The sequence below is a fragment of the Nuphar pumila genome, chromosome 7 (genome assembly GCF_984573655.1).
Source record: "Nuphar pumila chromosome 7, dmNupPumi1.hap1.1, whole genome shotgun sequence".
Taxonomy (NCBI): Eukaryota; Viridiplantae; Streptophyta; class Magnoliopsida; order Nymphaeales; family Nymphaeaceae; genus Nuphar; species Nuphar pumila.
This window is the reverse complement of record NC_143255.1, coordinates 25,377,975-25,396,655: the sequence shown is the minus strand read 5'-3', so window position 1 is coordinate 25,396,655 and position 18,681 is coordinate 25,377,975. Positions and strand designations below refer to the sequence as shown.

General features: G+C 37.8%; 1 protein-coding gene across 4 annotated transcripts in view; it reads right to left on the bottom strand.

Annotated features, from left to right (window-relative positions):
• Positions 1–1,819: 1,819 nt before the first annotated feature.
• The window catches only part of LOC149831583 (cyclin-T1-3-like), a 35,615-nt gene continuing 18,753 nt past the window's right edge, over positions 1,820–18,681 (bottom strand). For 2 of the 4 annotated variants that reach the window (XM_090013995.1, XM_090013994.1), the window contains exons 3-8: positions 16,610–16,932; positions 6,724–6,805; positions 4,194–4,328; positions 3,778–3,953; positions 3,532–3,683; positions 1,820–3,421 (exon numbers count right to left, since the gene is read on the bottom strand). In XM_090013995.1, coding sequence (XP_089870121.1) covers positions 2,136–3,421; positions 3,532–3,683; positions 3,778–3,953; positions 4,194–4,328; positions 6,724–6,805; positions 16,610–16,845 — 2,067 coding nt within the window. In that variant the 5' untranslated portion in view covers positions 16,846–16,932 and the 3' untranslated portion in view covers positions 1,820–2,135. Of the gene's footprint in view, positions 3,422–3,531; positions 3,684–3,777; positions 3,954–4,193; positions 4,329–6,686; positions 6,806–16,609; positions 16,933–18,681 lie in introns of all 4 variants that reach the window. The other 2 variants (XM_090013997.1, XM_090013996.1) reach the window with 2 other exon arrangements.

Sequence of the window (18,681 nt, the reverse complement as noted above, 5' to 3'; positions counted from 1 at the left end):
AATAGGTCTGTCTGCTCTGTTTGTGTAGTTTACACCAAACTTATTAAAAACCTTCATGGCCGGTACTTGCTTGTTTTATAGTTTTGATTAATTTTATTTAATAGTTAAAAAATATCTTTTGCATAAAAATATCAAACGTATTTTTATTGTTAAAATTAAAAAAAATCCATGTCCTCGTGCTATTTTTCAAAATAACCTATGGAACTCGTGTAAAGTGTCGGATTGTACCTGTACCTTTGTGACATAGGTCTATGCGTGGGAATATGCATCTGTGCTAGAAAATATGCCAAGTGAATGGTGAAAACATGCATGTCAATGTCTTTTTAAAACAAACTCACATGGTGATCACATGAATGGACCATTCTATGTCTTCAGCTCAACTAGTGCCAAGCACAAGTTATAGCAGTGGAAAAACGTAGCCTAAAAAAATTCAGGTGAGTGTGTGAGCGTGCGTGCGTGTGTGCATGCATGCATGCATGTCTGTGCGTGCACACACGCATGCAATTTCATCATGGGTATGTGCATAAACTAGCGTAAGCACAAGCATTCTTGCACAATTTTTCTCTGGGGTTGCATGCTGGCAGGATATGCATGACAATCATGTTTAAAGTAGTTGATGAGTTAGTGGAGACATGCCCATAGGACTTGTGTCTTCTAGGGGCCACAATTTACTTCTTTTCATTTGATCCATGTGACTATGGAGCTGCACCACATCTTTCCCTTTGCACCCCGTTTCCCTTTGCACCCCGTGATTTGAGTTAAACCCCTACAACAGCTTTACCTTGGACACAAAGCACGCCAACATGGAGGAGCCCTCCTTCAATTATTGTGCCAGGAAGCAGCAATTATTTGATGGCCATCTTTTCTTCACTTTTATTTTTAAGTATCCAAAATAGGCAAAGTGATAATATTAATAATAATATATTTCTACCATCTTCCTAGACAATAAATTTCTGTCAAAGGATATCATCAACTTGACCTTATTCTCCCAAAGGTATGTTTGGGTACACCATGTAAGGTACGAAAACCTACAGATTTCTACCAAAATGGCTCAAAATATCAGTTAAGAATATAGCTTCCCACAAGGGCTCCTCATCTGGTAGTAGCAACTCGTGAATGTCACCAAGTTGAGCGCACACATCCTTTGCCGGGAGGCCTAAGCTGGACATACTCCCTGGTGGGCAAGGAGAACCTGGGGTTTTTACTCTAATGAATTTTGTGAAGTAATTTTTCCCTGGCCGTCCCCACCGCAACCCACCCCCTCCCACCACCACACAGAAAAACAAAACAAAAACAATTTGGCTGTCCAAAAGAAGGAAACCTTCCAAAAACCTTCAAGCCTTCTAATTAAGATAGATCTGTTAACTGGTAACTAGCCAACCCTAAGGATCTGACTAAAAACTTCAAATATAAATCCAGCCAAAATATGAGCTCTTTCATACCTGATCCGACAACCACCAGAACCTGAATAAATTACATGGATTCAGGAAAACCCCAAATGGGCCAAGGCCTTGGCCAGCACTAAGCTTGAAAGTTACAAAGGTCCCAATCAAGAAGACATGGACATGATAAGAGAAATGAAAACCATTAAATGAATTTTTGCATCGCTCATCAAAACCAAACTATTACATTTCTTTTGAAGAATAAACTTAAATAATACACTTACATGACAATGTTTAGACATCTGAATATGATAAATAAGCATTTGTCAACAGGCGTCTCTCTCTCTCTCTCTCTCTCTCTCTCTCTCTCTCTCTCTCTCTCTCTCTCTCTCTCTCTCTCTCTCTCTCTCTCTCTCTCTCTCTCTCTCTCACCCAGGTTTATGAATAGAAAAAATGGCTTGATTAACAGAGTAATATAATAAGATCATAATCTCAGAAACAAGATTAGAGACAATTTACCAAGAGAAACCCATTATCCTGTTTCTTTGAACCTGACCTATAACCATGGGTAACTCCCATTTCAAGTAGATGAGGATTCTTATAAACCTTATCAAAGTATTGCACCTTATTTCACAATTTTCCCATGAACTTGGTATCAGGTTCTCCACGGAAAGGAACCAATATGGTTTTGAAATTTTCATTTTCCTTCCCATAATACCAATGCCAGCTGCATAAGAATTCCAGATCTTCCAGTTAGTTGGTCATGGAACTCAGATGGGGATTCTCCGACCTGTGCCGCTTGTGCTCCTTGTCTATGTATTCATGCCACCCTTTTCCAACAGCTTCCTTATGTGGGTCTTGGTGATGATAACCAAGAGAGTTCTGGGTATAATGGTTTCTGATTTTTGCATCCGTGCGCCACTTCTGCTCCCATGGATCGTAAGGGCTTCTCATTTTCTCACCAGCTGGAAGCGGAGAGCTCCGACTACAAATTCTTGGTGATTGGACTTCCTGTGCATCAAGCCCTGGTAACTCTCCTTCCTCAGTGACTGATGGTTCCAAGGAACAGCCATTACCATCTAAATCTTCAGAGTCAAAAGACCTTGATCTCTTTCTTATCTGTGACTGCTCATCCACCACTGAAGATCTTTTGCTTCCCCTATCATTGAAACCATCCTCATGGCCATTATACAATGATTTATTAGACCATATCTGCCTTCTGTCCTGCTTGATCTTTTCAGCCTCTGCGGCCAATTCAACTCCACTCTCAAGTTCCCTTTCAATGAGATCATCCTCGTCCATGACATCTGCCTTCCTAATGGCAGTAGGCCTGGAGTCATTGGCATCAACCCTGGATTTTCGCTGCTTCTCAAGTGCCGCCTTCACCTTGTCTTTGTCAATCTTGCGAATAGCTTCAGGAGCCGAATAGCCTCTCTTGCCTTCACCACCACCACCAGTTTCTTGAATGCCGTTGGTGGCCCTATAGACAGCATGTTCATCTTTTCGCTCTCCCCGGTCAGATACATCCTTTCTTTCTGTTTTTTCTGTGGGCCTCTCCATCCCAAACTTGGATTTGCGGGGTGCCTCCGTCATATTTTCCCGACCCTGGCCTCCTGAAAATGGTTCTGCATCATGACGTAGACGATCCTTACAGTCATCATACTTGTCTGGAGCTCCTATTCTTGGTCCTGCGTTTCCATAATTGGAATGCTGGCCTTGAGTGCCTCTGTGAGGTCCACCTTGATTATCAGCCGTATATGATTGATCCAGCTGAGAAGGTGCACCTTGCTTGGCTTGTGCCCCAAGTTTGTTGACAGCATCTTCGCGTAAAGCTGTGTGAGACAAATACTCTGGTTGGTTTGCAGAAGGTGCAATGGTGGTTTGAGGATGGCCATGTGCATCTTCAACAACCCCTGGAGCCTTTGCCTGAGCCCGATGGTTTGCTGCACCACTAACACTCCCACCATCTACTTCACTGCCATGTGAAGGTGGAACAGCTCGGTTTTGTTCGTACAGTTCCAGCATTTGATTGCTAACCTCTGTTCAAAGAAGAACAAAATGTCGATAAGATGTAATAGGATCTAACAGTAAAAAGGGCAATCACCAACCTAGTTCTTCCAAGAAAAGGATTTCAAACAAAGAACTAGACCTTCCAATTGTCGGGGGGTCACATCGAATTCTTGCCACCAGAACTTATCACCATCAGATGGCAGCTTCACCTTGAGAAACTTGGCAGCAAGGAAAATTGCACCAGCTGCAATATAGTGGGGTTTAAACTGCAGGCACAGTGATGTCCGTAGCCTGCATACCCCTTCCGACTGGGTCAAATACTCAAGGGAATAAAGTCCTCTCAATCCACATCGTGAATTACAAACAGAACAAAGGAGCAACATACCCATCATTCACAAAATTCCATGCAACTTGTGCAAGGGCATTTTGCGCCACTTTGAATTTCTTTATAGCCTCCACTAGGGGCTTGTAGGGGTGGTGAACATTAAGGTCAAAGCCCAGCGTAGCAAGTACAACACGCTCCCCAAGTAAGATAAGTTCCTTTTGCTGCTCATAGACTTCCTGAAGATCGCAACCAAAGAATAACAAACCGATCAATGATCATACACAAAGTTAAACTAGACATAGTAATTTGCAAAAATCAGACAAAAAAATAGCTGCAATCAAGGAATTGACAAAATTCCAAGAATGAAATACATTAAGAGGAAATAAAAAGCAGAAAACAGGGACATCTGTGATCCACGTGCTTGAAAAACATTAAGCATGAACTATACAAAATTTATTTACAGAAGCAAACCATACTTTCTGCTTAATTCTTTGGACTGCAGCAGGATCATTCTTGTGGATAATTTCATAAGAGACAAGAATGACATCCTTGAGTGGCCGAGGAGTTTCTTCCACCTTACCAGCAAGGAACATGCACACTGTTGCAATGGTCTGTAGCAGATGTTAGCTAATATGTGAAAGAAGTACCTTGCCCAGATCAAGCAATGCAAGAAACCATTCTGCAGCTATAACGATTTTAGCATCTTAGCAAATAGTCTATCCCTGAACATAGAAAATGTAATTTGATGATTGAATGTCAATCACATAATGACTGAATGACAACTCTATTCTTTCGTTAGCAGAGGAGCAGAATATTGTGGATATGCTGCCAAGCAGAAAAAAAAGTAAGACTTGACATGCTTATTCTAGCTAACTGCTGGATCCTATGAAAGCTAGCAAGACGCACATCAGACTTTACAACAAACACAACAGCTTGCAGCATATGCACTTACAGTACAATTCACTAGATTGCTAGTTAACAACGTGCACTAGAACTCTGGCACACATTTGCTTATAACTTTTGATGGCTATAGATACAGGTACGAGCATTCTCAGGCAGTATTCTGAAGATTTTAATGATTCATTGCCATCACCCAGTAGCCATAAAGGTTAGATCAAACAACAAAGGGGGGGGGGGGGGGGGGGGGGGCGGCGCGGAGTGAGAGAAGCAACAAGCTCAAATAACTAAAAGGTACTCAGTACTGGCCAACAACAGGCCTAAAAGCAGACAGGTAGAATTAAAGGACCTGAAAATTCTGTTTAAAATCCCTGAGATGTGGTGAATCAACAAAAAAAACAACCCTGGTCAAACTTCAGGGTATCAAATGTGATATCACAAAACCATTATATGAAGATTATCCTAATCATGCAGAAAATCTTCCTCATTTCTCATCATGATAGTGTTTTAAAATTATGTTATTTTTCAGGCATAGACCTGATCAATAGGATAGATTCATTTTTTAACTGCCACAGTACAATAGGCTTCAGACAACAGTGTGACCCAAACTCGTATCAAACTCCAAATTAAAGAGAGAAATAAAAGGAAAATGCTTCCTCAAGTGACATAGTTAATGCAATTCTTGTAAAAATGTCACACTTGCACCCCAACAGTACAAACAAGCACCATCAACAACAAATACTAAAAATAACTCACTGAATTAGGTAGATAACAATGGTAAATCTGGAAAGTCCTACTAAAGATGGACCTGAAGAAGGCATTCAAACAAGCAGACAGGAGAATCTTTCTATAGGTTCCATGATCCTCCCCTACAGTTGATCACAACCCAGTGAGCCACTTGAGACACATGAACAATCTCAATCTCATCGCACCCACTATTTTAGGTGCTGTTTAGGATAAGAATTGAAGTAACGTGGGGGTAGGAAAGAAGGAAGGCATCCAATTCCTTGAATTGGCAAATACTATATCCTAGAGAGAGTATCTGACAACTCTAATTCTGGATGCACATACAAAGTAGAAAAAGCCTAAACTTACCTCCGCAATCCCAAATGCCTCATGAACACCTTTTTCCCAAACCACCACCATTGAAAGAATTTGGCCCAACTTTATCCCAAATCCACCACTCCTATAACAACTACCACCTCCCAAACAGAGCCTTAATAACTGGTCAAGCCCTTAGCCTCCTTATGAGCAAAGCATCTGTGCTTAATACTTATAAGCAAAAAACTTAAGAGTTAACTATCCTGCATCTTTCTTAAAGTTTAATAAGAAAATGGCCCATCTTTACAGACAGATCACACTACCAGGGTAAGAATTAATTTTACAAAAACAATACAAAACTTTGATTATTTTAATTCCAAATCATTTTACAAACTACAACTCTTTGATACTTAAAAGCATAATTTCAATGTTTATTTTTTACCAGAATCTGACCCCATTTATGTGACCCGATCCTAAGTTTTATTGTATTTTTTATTTGCATCTAAGAAAGAGGTTCTAGATTTTGAGGCCAGAATGAATGTAATACATTTTCACTTACACCTTACACCCAACTTCATTTTAATGTTATAAACCAAAAAATGTTTCCATAAATATTTTTTTTGCTTTTGTACATGGCCTTTAATATATCTTCAAATGGATCCAAGTAGATTTTAGAACACCAAAACCAGGTAGTATGTCAGTTTGGACCCAGAGCATAAGTGGAGTTGAATTAAGTTTTGATTAGGTTTCCTTGACCCAATTTCAAAGTTAGCTGAAATCAAATCCAAACCCAATTCAATATAAATGAGGCTAGCTTCAGGTTAATAACTTCCATAACATTTTTGCCCCTCATTGCTCCTTTATTAGTAGTATAGATTCATCGGTAGAACCTCCCTTAACCTCAAAATGAAAGGGAAAGGAAAAGCAGCACCAATACATGCATGTGGAAAGTCATACAGACAAGTCCTCCAATCATCTATGCAAAGAAAGACACCATTTACAAAAATATAACTTTAATTGGACAAACCTACCGAAAAATAAAAGAAGAGAAAGGTAACTAACTCTCACCCTCCGATCATTTTTTGCATGAGACTGGCAAAGGAAAAACCGGTGGCAAAATATTATTGCTGTTGCTATTGTTACCTGAGGTCTGCACCAAAAGAGGAGAAAACCAAAAACAGGAAAATGCATTAACTATAGGAGAAACAAAAAATCAGTAGAAAGAATGATATGGCACTAGTAAATTATCACCTTGTTTTCAAAATTTCCTAGTATTTATTATTTTCCAAAAAATACCCTATTATTGTCACCTCATTAAAGTGAGAAAAAAAACTGCCAATGTGTAACACCTGATAATTTTTCGAAAATTCTTGCTAAATATAAATGTCTAAAATGATGGATATTTTTATGACCTATGTTGTGATTTTTGAATGCATAGTTGCGACCACATCCAATTTTTGAAAAAATCCGAGTTCATACCAGTCCAAAACATGTTTAACAAATTTAGGGGCATATTGGTAATTTTCAACCCAAAAGGGCATAACCAGAAACTGTGAAATACCTGAGGGGTATCTCTGAAATAAGAATGTTAAATAAGATTATAATAAATATATTTATTGTTCCTTGATTTATCTAAAGATCTAATTCATTAAATAGGTTGGTTTCTAACTAGTTTTGGTTTGGTCACACTAACAAAATAACTAACCTAACTAATAGCTAACCTAACAAAAATATCTAACTAGCAGGGTATGGTGGACGCCTTGGCCTGCCCTTCTCGACTATTTAAACCACTCCTCGCTCTCATCTTGCCATCGACAGCCTCCCCCACTCTCTTCCTTCACCCCACTTTCTCCTTCTCTTCCACCACCAAGGGTGGTGGTGCTGCCATTGCAGCCACACCAACCGAACCCTGCTCATTTTCATTTAGGTCTGATCACCCTCACCCTCCTCGCTGCACCCGAACACCTGACCACCGCCTGAGCCTACTAACCGAGATCAGCTCAGTGTCCGTTGGCCAGACCCCTACCCAGTTCCCTGCCCTCCTACTGCTATACCACCTCTCAGACAGACCCACACAAACCGAGCTACACTCGGCTCGACCACCCTGCCACCTGATTCTCTGTGCAAACCTGGTTCTGAGTCCACTACAGCATCCCCTTTGCACCCGATCGGATTCGAGCCCTAGCTGCGTCCAACTATGCCCTCACCTGAACCCGATTTTAAGCCAACCAGTCCGGTCTTGCACCTGTTGCACCCAGCCCAGTCCCCTTGGTGCACCCAGTTCCAGATAGGCCATCACCCGGTTCGGGTCTGCCTGCACCTAACCCCGGCTTCACTCCTCCACCTGACCCAGTCCCTACTATCCCACCAGACCCGGTTCAGACCGGTTTTCCGCGAGCTACCTGGTTCACTGTCCATCCGGTTTAGTCAGAGTGAGCCGACTCCGATCCGCCTTGGTACAGCGTTGCCTACCAGCGTTGTTTGTTGCCCCACCACCATCGAACTCTGCTCCACGGTGCAACCCCGCATTCTTGTACAGAGGGTACAAGATTCAAGGTGCTCACACCCTAGTCATCGGACTCACACTCATTCCCGTAGTGCTTGAGTCACCGCCACATTCGGACGTCATTGGACACATCGCACTTCGCATGTTGTTTGGAGGAAAATCCCCCCCCCCCCGATATTTTGGGAATTTTCCGTCTCTTTGATTCGGCATGTTCACCAAGGTAGATTCTTATACCAAATGCTCGTAGTTCAATGTTAAATTCATATTCTTATTGCATTTGTACCCGCATATGATTTTTTATGTTTCGATAACCTCACGTGTTCGATATGCAATATAAAATAATATATATTTCTGAATGTAAAATATATGAAAAATATATATATTTTTTATGGGAATATATATATATATATATATATATCGAGAAAATACGTGTGTATATATATATATTATAGAAATATACGTGTGTATATATGTATTACGATCTTCCAACCTATATTACAGAGTTTCGAATCGTATTATAATCGTTTAACACATATTACGCAAGCTTCTGACCTGTATTGTGAGCTTTCAAACTTGTATTATGGCCTTTCAACATGTATTATAAGCCTTCAACTTGTCTTATGAGCTTTCAACCTTTATTATGAGCTTTCAAACTGTAATATGGGATTCCAACCTGTATTATGAGTTTTAAACTTGTATTAGGATCTGTCAACCTGTATTACAAGCTATCAACCTATATTATGAGCTTTTAATATATATTACAAGCTTTCAACCTGTATTACAAACTTTTAAACATGTATTATTAGATTTAAACATATATTATGAGCTTTTGACATGTATTATGAGCTTTCAATATATATTATGAGTTTTTGACATGTATTACAAGCTTTTACCCATGTACGAGGTTTTTACGTACGCTTACGAGTTTTCTGATAATACATGTATGAATTACTTCAAATGCATAGGAATTACGTATGTTCAAGGTTTAGATGATTCATATTATGGAATATGTATGTTTTGAATTATGTGATAATTTTGTTTTTCTATTAAAATGTTGCTCAATAGAGCGATGGGTCACTATACCCTACTGACTGTGTTACATGTTGAAATATCATAACATGCAAGCATGAATTGGTATGGCTCATGTAGGAGCCTGGGGGTTCAACCTCGATGGTGCCATTGGGCCCATGTGTGTGTATGACATATGAATGACTGATATTATTGAGACATGATTGTACAATGAGTGGGGGTTCGATGGGAGCTCATGAGGTGCGAACACGCATGAGGCTATGAAAAACACATATACACATAATAAATGAGTGGTTATTCGCCTTCACAGGCAAGTTGCATGAATGGGCTAAAGGCGCCAGAACAATACTGAATTAGTTAGGTATACGAGTGGAACAGAATAGAGTGGTTACTCTGAACGGACACTTGGGTTATTGAACCATGATATCTACTCATTGTTTTAAGGCAGGCACACAAATTAATTTCATTAAAAAGAACCCTTATACTCATTTAGAGTGGGCCTACCTTGGAGAGGGTAAGTGGTACAAACCTCGTGTGATTTTGATATGTTTCTGGGACCAAGGTGTCCCAATGATCTCCATTCACTGATAGGTTCTGAAGGTCGAGGCTATCAACGTATCCTAGGTGATAGATCTCCAACTATTGCAGTAGTCTAAGATGCATGCATATTTAGTGGGAGTGGCATTTGGGAAATTCTCTCTCGATTACAAATTGTTCCCCTTAGGATACGTTCAGCTAGTCATTCGAGGTAATTTAAAATACATGTCATAGTAAACCCTCGAATGATCTCTGCTGATATGACGATGAGTGACTCTGCGAGTACCTGCAAGGAGAATAAATATCGAAACAAAGACCTTTTGAATTACATATTTTGAGATGAAAATATGCCATGATAATACAATGCTTGAGTAGACATTTGCACTATATTAAATGCATGAGTGGTCATTTGTATTATAGACTTGAGTGGATATTTGCATTATATTAAATGCATGAGTGGTCATTTGTATTGTATGCTTGAGTGAACATTTGCATTAAATGCATGAGTGGTCATCTATATTATATGCTTGAGTGGACATTTGTATTATATTAAATACTTGAGTGGTCATTAAATGCTTCACTCGACATCCATATTATGCTGAATATATAATCTTACAATAATAGTTGCACAACTCAATAGTAGAGCTTAGGGTTGAGGAACCCTGCAAGCGATGAGTTAGTCCACCAAAGAATAATGTTATGCATAAAATGAAAATATATTTAATAATGCAATTGGTTAAATATGTTTTTTTTTTGTATTTATCAGCGTGATTATTGTAAAGCATGCACTTTCCTGTGAAATAATTCTATGTGAAAACTATTGATAAACTGTGACATCTGAGTTGCACAAATAGATATAAATTGTGGCATCTAAATATGTTTGTAATATCCCGAGTTACTTGGAATTGGTATATACCTACTAGATTGTCACAAGTCTAACCCTTTTTATGGGCAGATTATTGCAGGTAAAGACTACGACGCCGTGCAAATGCAAGATGTTGCAGCGCTGTCGACCGAGTAAATCATTTTACCTTCTCGAGCATTGAATTCAGACACATGACATTGTATTAGTTTTGTAATATTTTAAATGATACACTGTTCTTTTGAATGGAAGTATTTTATTTGTGTCATGTTATCCTCTTTTGAATTCGGTATAGTCGTTTTTAGTGTAATGTAACCTGCCCGAGGTTTTGAACCCCTGTTCGAAAATGTTTTCACAAACAATTTTAATAAAAAAAAAAGTTTTAAATTTTCACGTATTTTCATGGGTTAGAAAACTCGGGGCGTTACATAATGAAAAAGCTGGACATCATCCAACAAAATGAAACAAAAACAAACTTTCAATAAAATGAAATAAATGGCATGTTTGATGCCCCAGAAGCAGGCCATTAGGAAGGCCATGTCCCAAATTCTAGGACAAAAAAAAGCTCCTTCCAGGGGCCATTTTGTCCCAAGGATATGGCATCGCAAATGCGGGACAACTCGCGCGCGGGGACCATGGTGTCCCCAGGTGGGTTTTGTCCAGCATTTCAAACACCCCCAAAGAGAAAAAAAGCACCCCGCAAGATACGGTGGGAGAACAATGAGCTAGACAAGTTCATCACAAACCCAAAAAGAATGGCATAATCAAGAATAAGATCAGCAACATGAAGAAACATAAAATCACAAGTATATCAAACATGATGAGCCCTCAAATAAAGAACACAAAAAAGATATAAACAATTACCCCATTAACAACCGAATAACATTCTAATCAACCACAAATTAATCAATCAAAAAACACTGCAGGCATTAACATACACATTGATATCTTGAAAGAGAAAGAAAAAGGGTAATGCTCTATATAGTCAAAATCAGCAACTAGGCTCTGACTAAGACTAGTTGGGCTAGGCGGTGCACTACCACCAAGGCCCATGCATCTAGGTGGTAGGGCTCATTTGCAAGGATAGTATTGTCATATTTTCTTGTTGACCTCTCTCTCTCTCTCTCTCTCTCTATATATATATATATATATATAGGCAACGAGAGAGAGAGAGAGAGTGATGCAAACATTCTAAATGAAATGTGGCAAATGAAACATGCTAAAGGGATTCTTCAGCCTTTCCGGTGTTTTTTTCACGATTCTAGCCCCCATCGAAGTGCTCAGTATGGTCAGTTTATTAGTGATCAACACATGGATCATGTGTTGTCGTTGAACAAAATGATATTTGGAGCGTCGAAAATTTACAAAGATATTGCACCATTTGTTTTTCAAACCTTACAAAAAACCCATTCATGTGTCAAAATCCAATGCCCCAAGAGTTGATCCCTACAAATCAAGTTCGTAGATCACATCTGTATGGTCAGAATTCAAAAATAAAATGAAAAAAGCTCAAAAAACCCGTTTAGCAAGTTTCATTTATCCAAAGAATATATGTGTGTGTGTGTGTGTGTGTGTGTGTGATTCATATATATCATAGTCCTAGATACCAGCTATAAATTAAAAATATTGCATATATCTATCTTTTTTGTGTTAGCAATATACAAGATAAAATAACATGAGATTCTCAAAATCAAATTTATTATGATATTATCATGATATTTTAAGTCACTTATTTTTATATTCTTTTCTACATTTTAAATATACTTTTCTTATTTTTTCGTATTTCTAAATTTTTATAACTTTTGTTACCTAAACATATTTTTTTACTTCAGCTATTTTTTATTTTTTTACGAGTTTTCAGCACAGAGATTTTTCCAAGATTTATCAATGCAACCTTTCCTATTGCAAGATTGGCTTGCCGACATATAGTCAAGACCAATACTTGTTACTACGATATTTGTATTTGTTTTTATCTTTATTTTTTATTTGTATTTTTATTTAGCCCCAACCCAACTCCCATTTTCAAAATTCCAGCAAACATGCCGCACCCACACCCCAACGACATAGATGTGTTAGTGGCAATACAAGAAAGCTACACTTACAACTGTTTATATATATATATATATATATATATATATATATATATATATATATATATATATATATATATATATATATATCAGCAATATTTTCAAAATATCATGATATTATCACTGTATTTTCAGCGAACGATATTAGAGGTAAAAAATATCATGATACTTTGAAAATATTGCAAATTTCATTATATTGTGTTATTATCATTTGAATGTCATGATATTCTCGTGATAATATCGCGATATTATCAATTATTTTTACTGATTTCATTTATTTTCCACTTCTTAAATGTGTTTTTCTTCTTTCTTTTGCATCTTTTACTTATTTCTTTCATTATACATGTGTTTTACTATCTAAACATGATATTTTCTTACTTATTTTTGTTATTTTTATAAATTTTTTAAATATTTTAAGCCCCGAGTTTTTCAAGATTTATCACCAAACCTATAATATCACTAGAAATAGCCTCACCAAGATATAGCCGACACTGATATTTGTGACTATGAATTTTATATACACACATTTTTTATTAGAATGTATTTAGGATACGAAATGCATTTTTTATTCTTTCTTTTTCTTTTTGTATTTTCTTTTTATTTCTTTTTGGTTATAGCCAACTAGCCGTTAGGTTACCTGGACCCAACCCTATAGGGTCCGGGTATGGTGATAAATAAGACTCGATTAAGATTTGGGTCCAGTCCAACTAATACATGGAACCAGCTATAGTTTGTGAAATTTTATACCAGACTCGGGCCTGACCCGAGTTCCGATTAAGACCCGCAAATTTTCAATGTAAAAATGATAAAAAAATATCATTTTAACGGATATGGCCTGGTCTGGTTCATGCAGCTCTTATCGGGTCCGGGTATGGTTTCTCTTATGTTGGATCTGATTAAACCCGAATTCGGACCTGATACCATTCCCAAAAATCGGGGCCAAGTTTGGTAGAACCTGGGTTCGAACCAAACCCGACTTGTTGACACCCCTAGTTAGGACTAGTCTAATGGCTAGTATTTCTCGCAATTAGACTAGTTTAATGACTAGTTGGAATGTGTCTTACATATATTAAGGGTATCTCCGTCGTTTGAATCTCAATGCATGTGTTATGCATTTTAGCTATTAATAAAAGTATTGTTTTTTAAGAGTTTGCCTTTGTGCTTTTGTGCTTTTGCGTGTGATTTGGTGTATTTGTGCTCTTGCCTATAAGTGGCATTTCAGATTTCTACATTGAGGACCATTTTCGTTACATGGTATCATAGCCTTGCTCTTGATCTTTTGAAGTTTGTTGGTGGGAAAAAGTGTAACACCCCAAAATCCCGAACTTGTAAATTTTTTTTAGGAAAAATTTGAATCTTTGCAATCAATTCTTTTTCAGAGTTTAAAATTATAATTCAACAAAAAATAGTGTTTGAAAGAGCAAGTCAAAGAACCTTGGGCGCATCATAGGCGAACTTTCCTTTATACAATGGACTTGTATCTCTATACAAACATTGAAACCACAGATTCAAAACAAGGTTGTTGATAATTAAAGTTTACACAAAAAGAAGAATTTCAAAAGAAACCCTTATATAAAATTATAAAACGTGCTCAGAAGCGAAACAACAGAGAAAGAGTGGGATCTTGATATCATCACGTCATCGCACCATCACCTGACGCATCAACCTAATCATCCCCTGTATCCCATAAAACGGGTCAGACTTATGAAAGCCTGGTAGGTACATACATATCAAAAATCAGAACAAGACTAACATATGTATTGTTCCTTTCGCGATGTGCAATTTCAGAATAAGTAAAATGAGCATGGTAATCTTGTTTCGATAATTAACTGACCTGAAGGTACGCACAGGATAAACATAAGAACAAGAAAAATCATGTATACAAAAAAAATTACAACAATAGACATGATATAAACAATAGACAAATAATGTCTTATTCTTCTCAAGACAAATAATATGTCGTCGTCTTCTTATTCTTCTCAACAATAGACATAATACAAGCAATAGACAAATAACATGTCTTCTCTTTCTTCTTCTTTTCCTCCTCCTCTAAGAAGAAAGTAAATGATGTCTTCAAAAAAAAACTAGGCTTTAAAAAAAGCATAGGCGGTGACAGCCTAGGCGACAATATAGGGCCCCACCACCCAGACCTGGTCGCTCAGGCGGTGGGGCTGCTCCTAGGTCGTCTAGGGTGCCTAGGTGCCGCCCTTGACAACTAAGCCCATCACTGAATTCGAATGGCTAGGATCATTACATGTTATAGTACCGTAAGAACTTGACGAACCGAACAACCAATGGACCAGTCATATTGGATGTGAAGCCGCCCGTCATGGTCAGAGGAAGATGCCACATTCATGCGCTCTAACTGCATTGGCATTGGGAGGTGTGTCAAGCAAGTGATGGCGGCTCCATGTCAACTTGAGAGCCTTCCCAACTTCCACTTGACTTAGCAAGGCCTTCAGAGCTGGACTTCACAGCTATGCCTCGATGGATTTTTGGAAGAAGGCACATGGGCATCATGTTCTCCTAGCCTGCAACTCAAGCATAATACACCAAAAAGTTTCTTGCTCACAAGTGCATAGATACAAGGTTCTCTGCTTTAGGCCAGAACATAAAACTTATGTTCCGACTTCCAAGCATCCAATGATACTTCTTAGTTGAAGTTTTCTTACAAATAGTGTATGGGGTTTTTTTTGGATTTGGGAACCCCTGACCTAGAACCTCATGTCTGATGATTGGTGATTGCACTCAAGTACATCTATTGCCCATCTAATGAATTTGAGGAACAAAACTGAAGGGCCCAACCCACATATAAGAGGATCAATGCAGATCTCAATTTCTAGTTCACATCATCATTGAATTTTTCTTGCACAACCTTAAAGTTTCTTCTTGCACAACATTAAGGTGCACTTCCAACCTTCCTGACCTAGATTCTTTATCTTGCACCCACCACCTTCACCATAATCTCAGTGAAGATCCATGCCTCTTATTAACTGATATAACTTCCTAAATAAAGTTCTGCACAAACAAAATGGTTGAACCCTTTCAAGATTCATTACCATGATCTAGCCCTTGACCATCTCAAGCTTTCCTATTACTCTACAAACATTACAAAATGATGTATCCATTCCAAATATTTAGCACCTAAACTAACAACCCATCTATCAAACAAATGTTCAAACTGTATCTACTATTTAGATGCCACCACACATTCATCATCATTGTCAGTGTCTTTGCTTCTTCTAGTAATCCTACCAAGCACCATGGCCCTTTTGTCCCTCTCATGCAATCTTTGCTTGTGAAAGGGCCTATATCTACTTAATTGTCCATTAGCAAGTTGTCATGAAAGTGTCTCCCACACACTGTCACACAGACACGGAACACATCGTTTTTGTGGAATTTTCCATAAGAATAATATATATTAGTACAGGACCTAATAATGAAATGAAACATCCTTGTTACATAGCAGACGTTGTTGAAAATGGAGTTTCCTTTATGGAGCTTTGCAAAACTACTAATGATGTGGCTTCAACAGCACTTCATAGCACAAGCAACAGTTATATCAAGCCTTCAAATTTTGTTTATATTCCAAATGTTTGCTGTTTAATTTGGCTCTGTTAAGCAACTTCTTGCTCTTTTGGCGTAAGTGCATCCATCAATTAACAGTTTATCCCTCTGAAATCCCGATCACCTGTCTGTTAACAGCAAAATACTGCATGTAGCACATGACAATGCATCATTAGATGACAAAACTACAATGCAATCACTACACATCCTTAAAACAGGTCACTTTGGGAGTACAGAGTAAGGTTAAGAACTTAGTATTCACAGATTACATAAGACTGCCACACTTAAAAAATAAAGTTCAGTAAATGCACTATAAGGAAAGTACTCCTCAAGGTCAAGAAGTCAAAATAGTTACAAACTTACACTTTAAGTCTCATGCCTAAATCCTGAAGAAATGTGCAATATGATTTGCGGAAGTATGTCTCTTTTTTCACATCAATGCTGTCTTTCCTAGATGGTGAGTTATCTTCGATCACTTTTCTAGAGAAGTACCAATTGGAGCTTGAATGATCAGGTTCCTCAAGTTTGTCATGAGAAAAACTATATGAACTATCGACCATTCCATGATGTGAAGGATCCCCAGGTAGCACACCGGCCATATGGCTTCCTCACTTTAGCGTAGGTTCTCAAGGACTGACAGTAGTAGTCAATTACCACAAATAAAGCTTATAGTTTCTCAACACCAACTGCATCATGTAATGCAAGATTTTTGAGAGATACATCTAGAAATAAAATTGCAAACTATAACTTATGGAAAAAGAAGAATACCGCCCATCAATGAGCAAGAAAGAAGAATCAATATTTATATTAGGGTAACAAGAGTATTTAGCTCCCGATTCAAATATTTCAGATAAGATGAAAAGCAAAATGATTGAAGCTTAATCAAAACCAAACAATATCTTCATTCGTCACAACAGCTTTATGATTACAATTAAAAGAAGAAAAAATAAAAACAAACAGGATTCAAACTTGTTTCCAACCAAAAAGAAAAAGAAAAGATCCACACAGAAGAATACTCTAAAATACCCATTCACCTCACTCACCATTTTATGCATGATTGCAATATTTTTGTACTCCAATAAAATAAGAAGATCAAAGAAGCATCCACCTAGCAGCTTACTTCAATAGATTAAGAACGTCAGTTATATGATGTGTAAAAGATAAAAAAAATCCACAGTTCACGGTAGGACTAGAAACACTATCTCTTTCATGCCTGCCTTTTACTTGTTTGGGTTCAGCAAGCTGACATTAAGGGTCTAGAGGTGCAAATGGTCAGGATTAGGTTTATGTCTAGCTATGAGCATTTCCAATCTAATCATAACTACCATAATTGGATTTGCATATGGACTCAAAACTTAGGATGAAAGAGCCCTCAAGAAGATCAAACAACAACCAGCGCCCTGCCATTATCTAATATACACTAACAAGTGAAATGGAATGGATTCAGATCTATATCAAACTCAGCTGAGAATCCACCAAACTCCAAATGAATATTTGATAGAATATAGGTGCGCTTATCTATCCAACTGAGAGATTCTATATGCAATTTTCTATAGTCAATAAGAAAACCTTAGCAGATCATGTAAAATAATATTATTATTAAAAAAATATTAATAATGTCAATAATACACATCATCAACCCAAACTTCCTAGGGTCCCCAGAGTGCCTAATGCCCTGGTACAGCAGGATAGGATCACTTTGTATGCTAGCCAAGCCTTACCTAAATAAAGGATCCAAAACAAAAGGTAACTAGGATTTTTAAATTTTAAGGAAAAATTTAACAGTTCCATTATTTTACTCAGTGGCATATTTAGGTGTTTAAAATTTTACTGTTTTATCTAGTTATGCACAAGTACAAATTTTTTTTGGGTTTCCTAAAAAAATTTTAAAAGTGTAAGAAAACAAAGATGGAAAGGAAAAATTTTACTATGAGCAGTCTTGGTCACCGTACACCCACTGCCAAAAGTTGAATGGAGGACACATGTTGTGACAGAGATGTGTACCTGACATGGCAAAATTCCCAAAAGCTGGATGTACGTTGCATGTTGTGACACAAAGTTGTTAACCTGACATGGTTCAGTTAAATTTAGTTTCCAAGTAAAAGCCTGGCTGGAGGTGGTAAGGGACAGGGTTTGTCCTGATTGTAAGCATGTCTCCTCATATTGGAATGCTTACCATTTCCAACCACCTAGCCATTAATGACTTTTCTGAATATTTGCTTTGCCAAGCCTGCTGCATCATCAAAATTCCATTCTTAATTAAAAGTGAGCTGAAATCCATGCTTGCAATCCATGAAGATTGTAAGTTACATCTGTTACTGAGTTTGTCCTCAACAGGATACCTTAGAGTGGCAAATACACAAGACATAAACAAACATCAGCTGACCTAATGTCAACCTCTTGTTTAAGATGTTTTGACAATATTAGCTAGATAT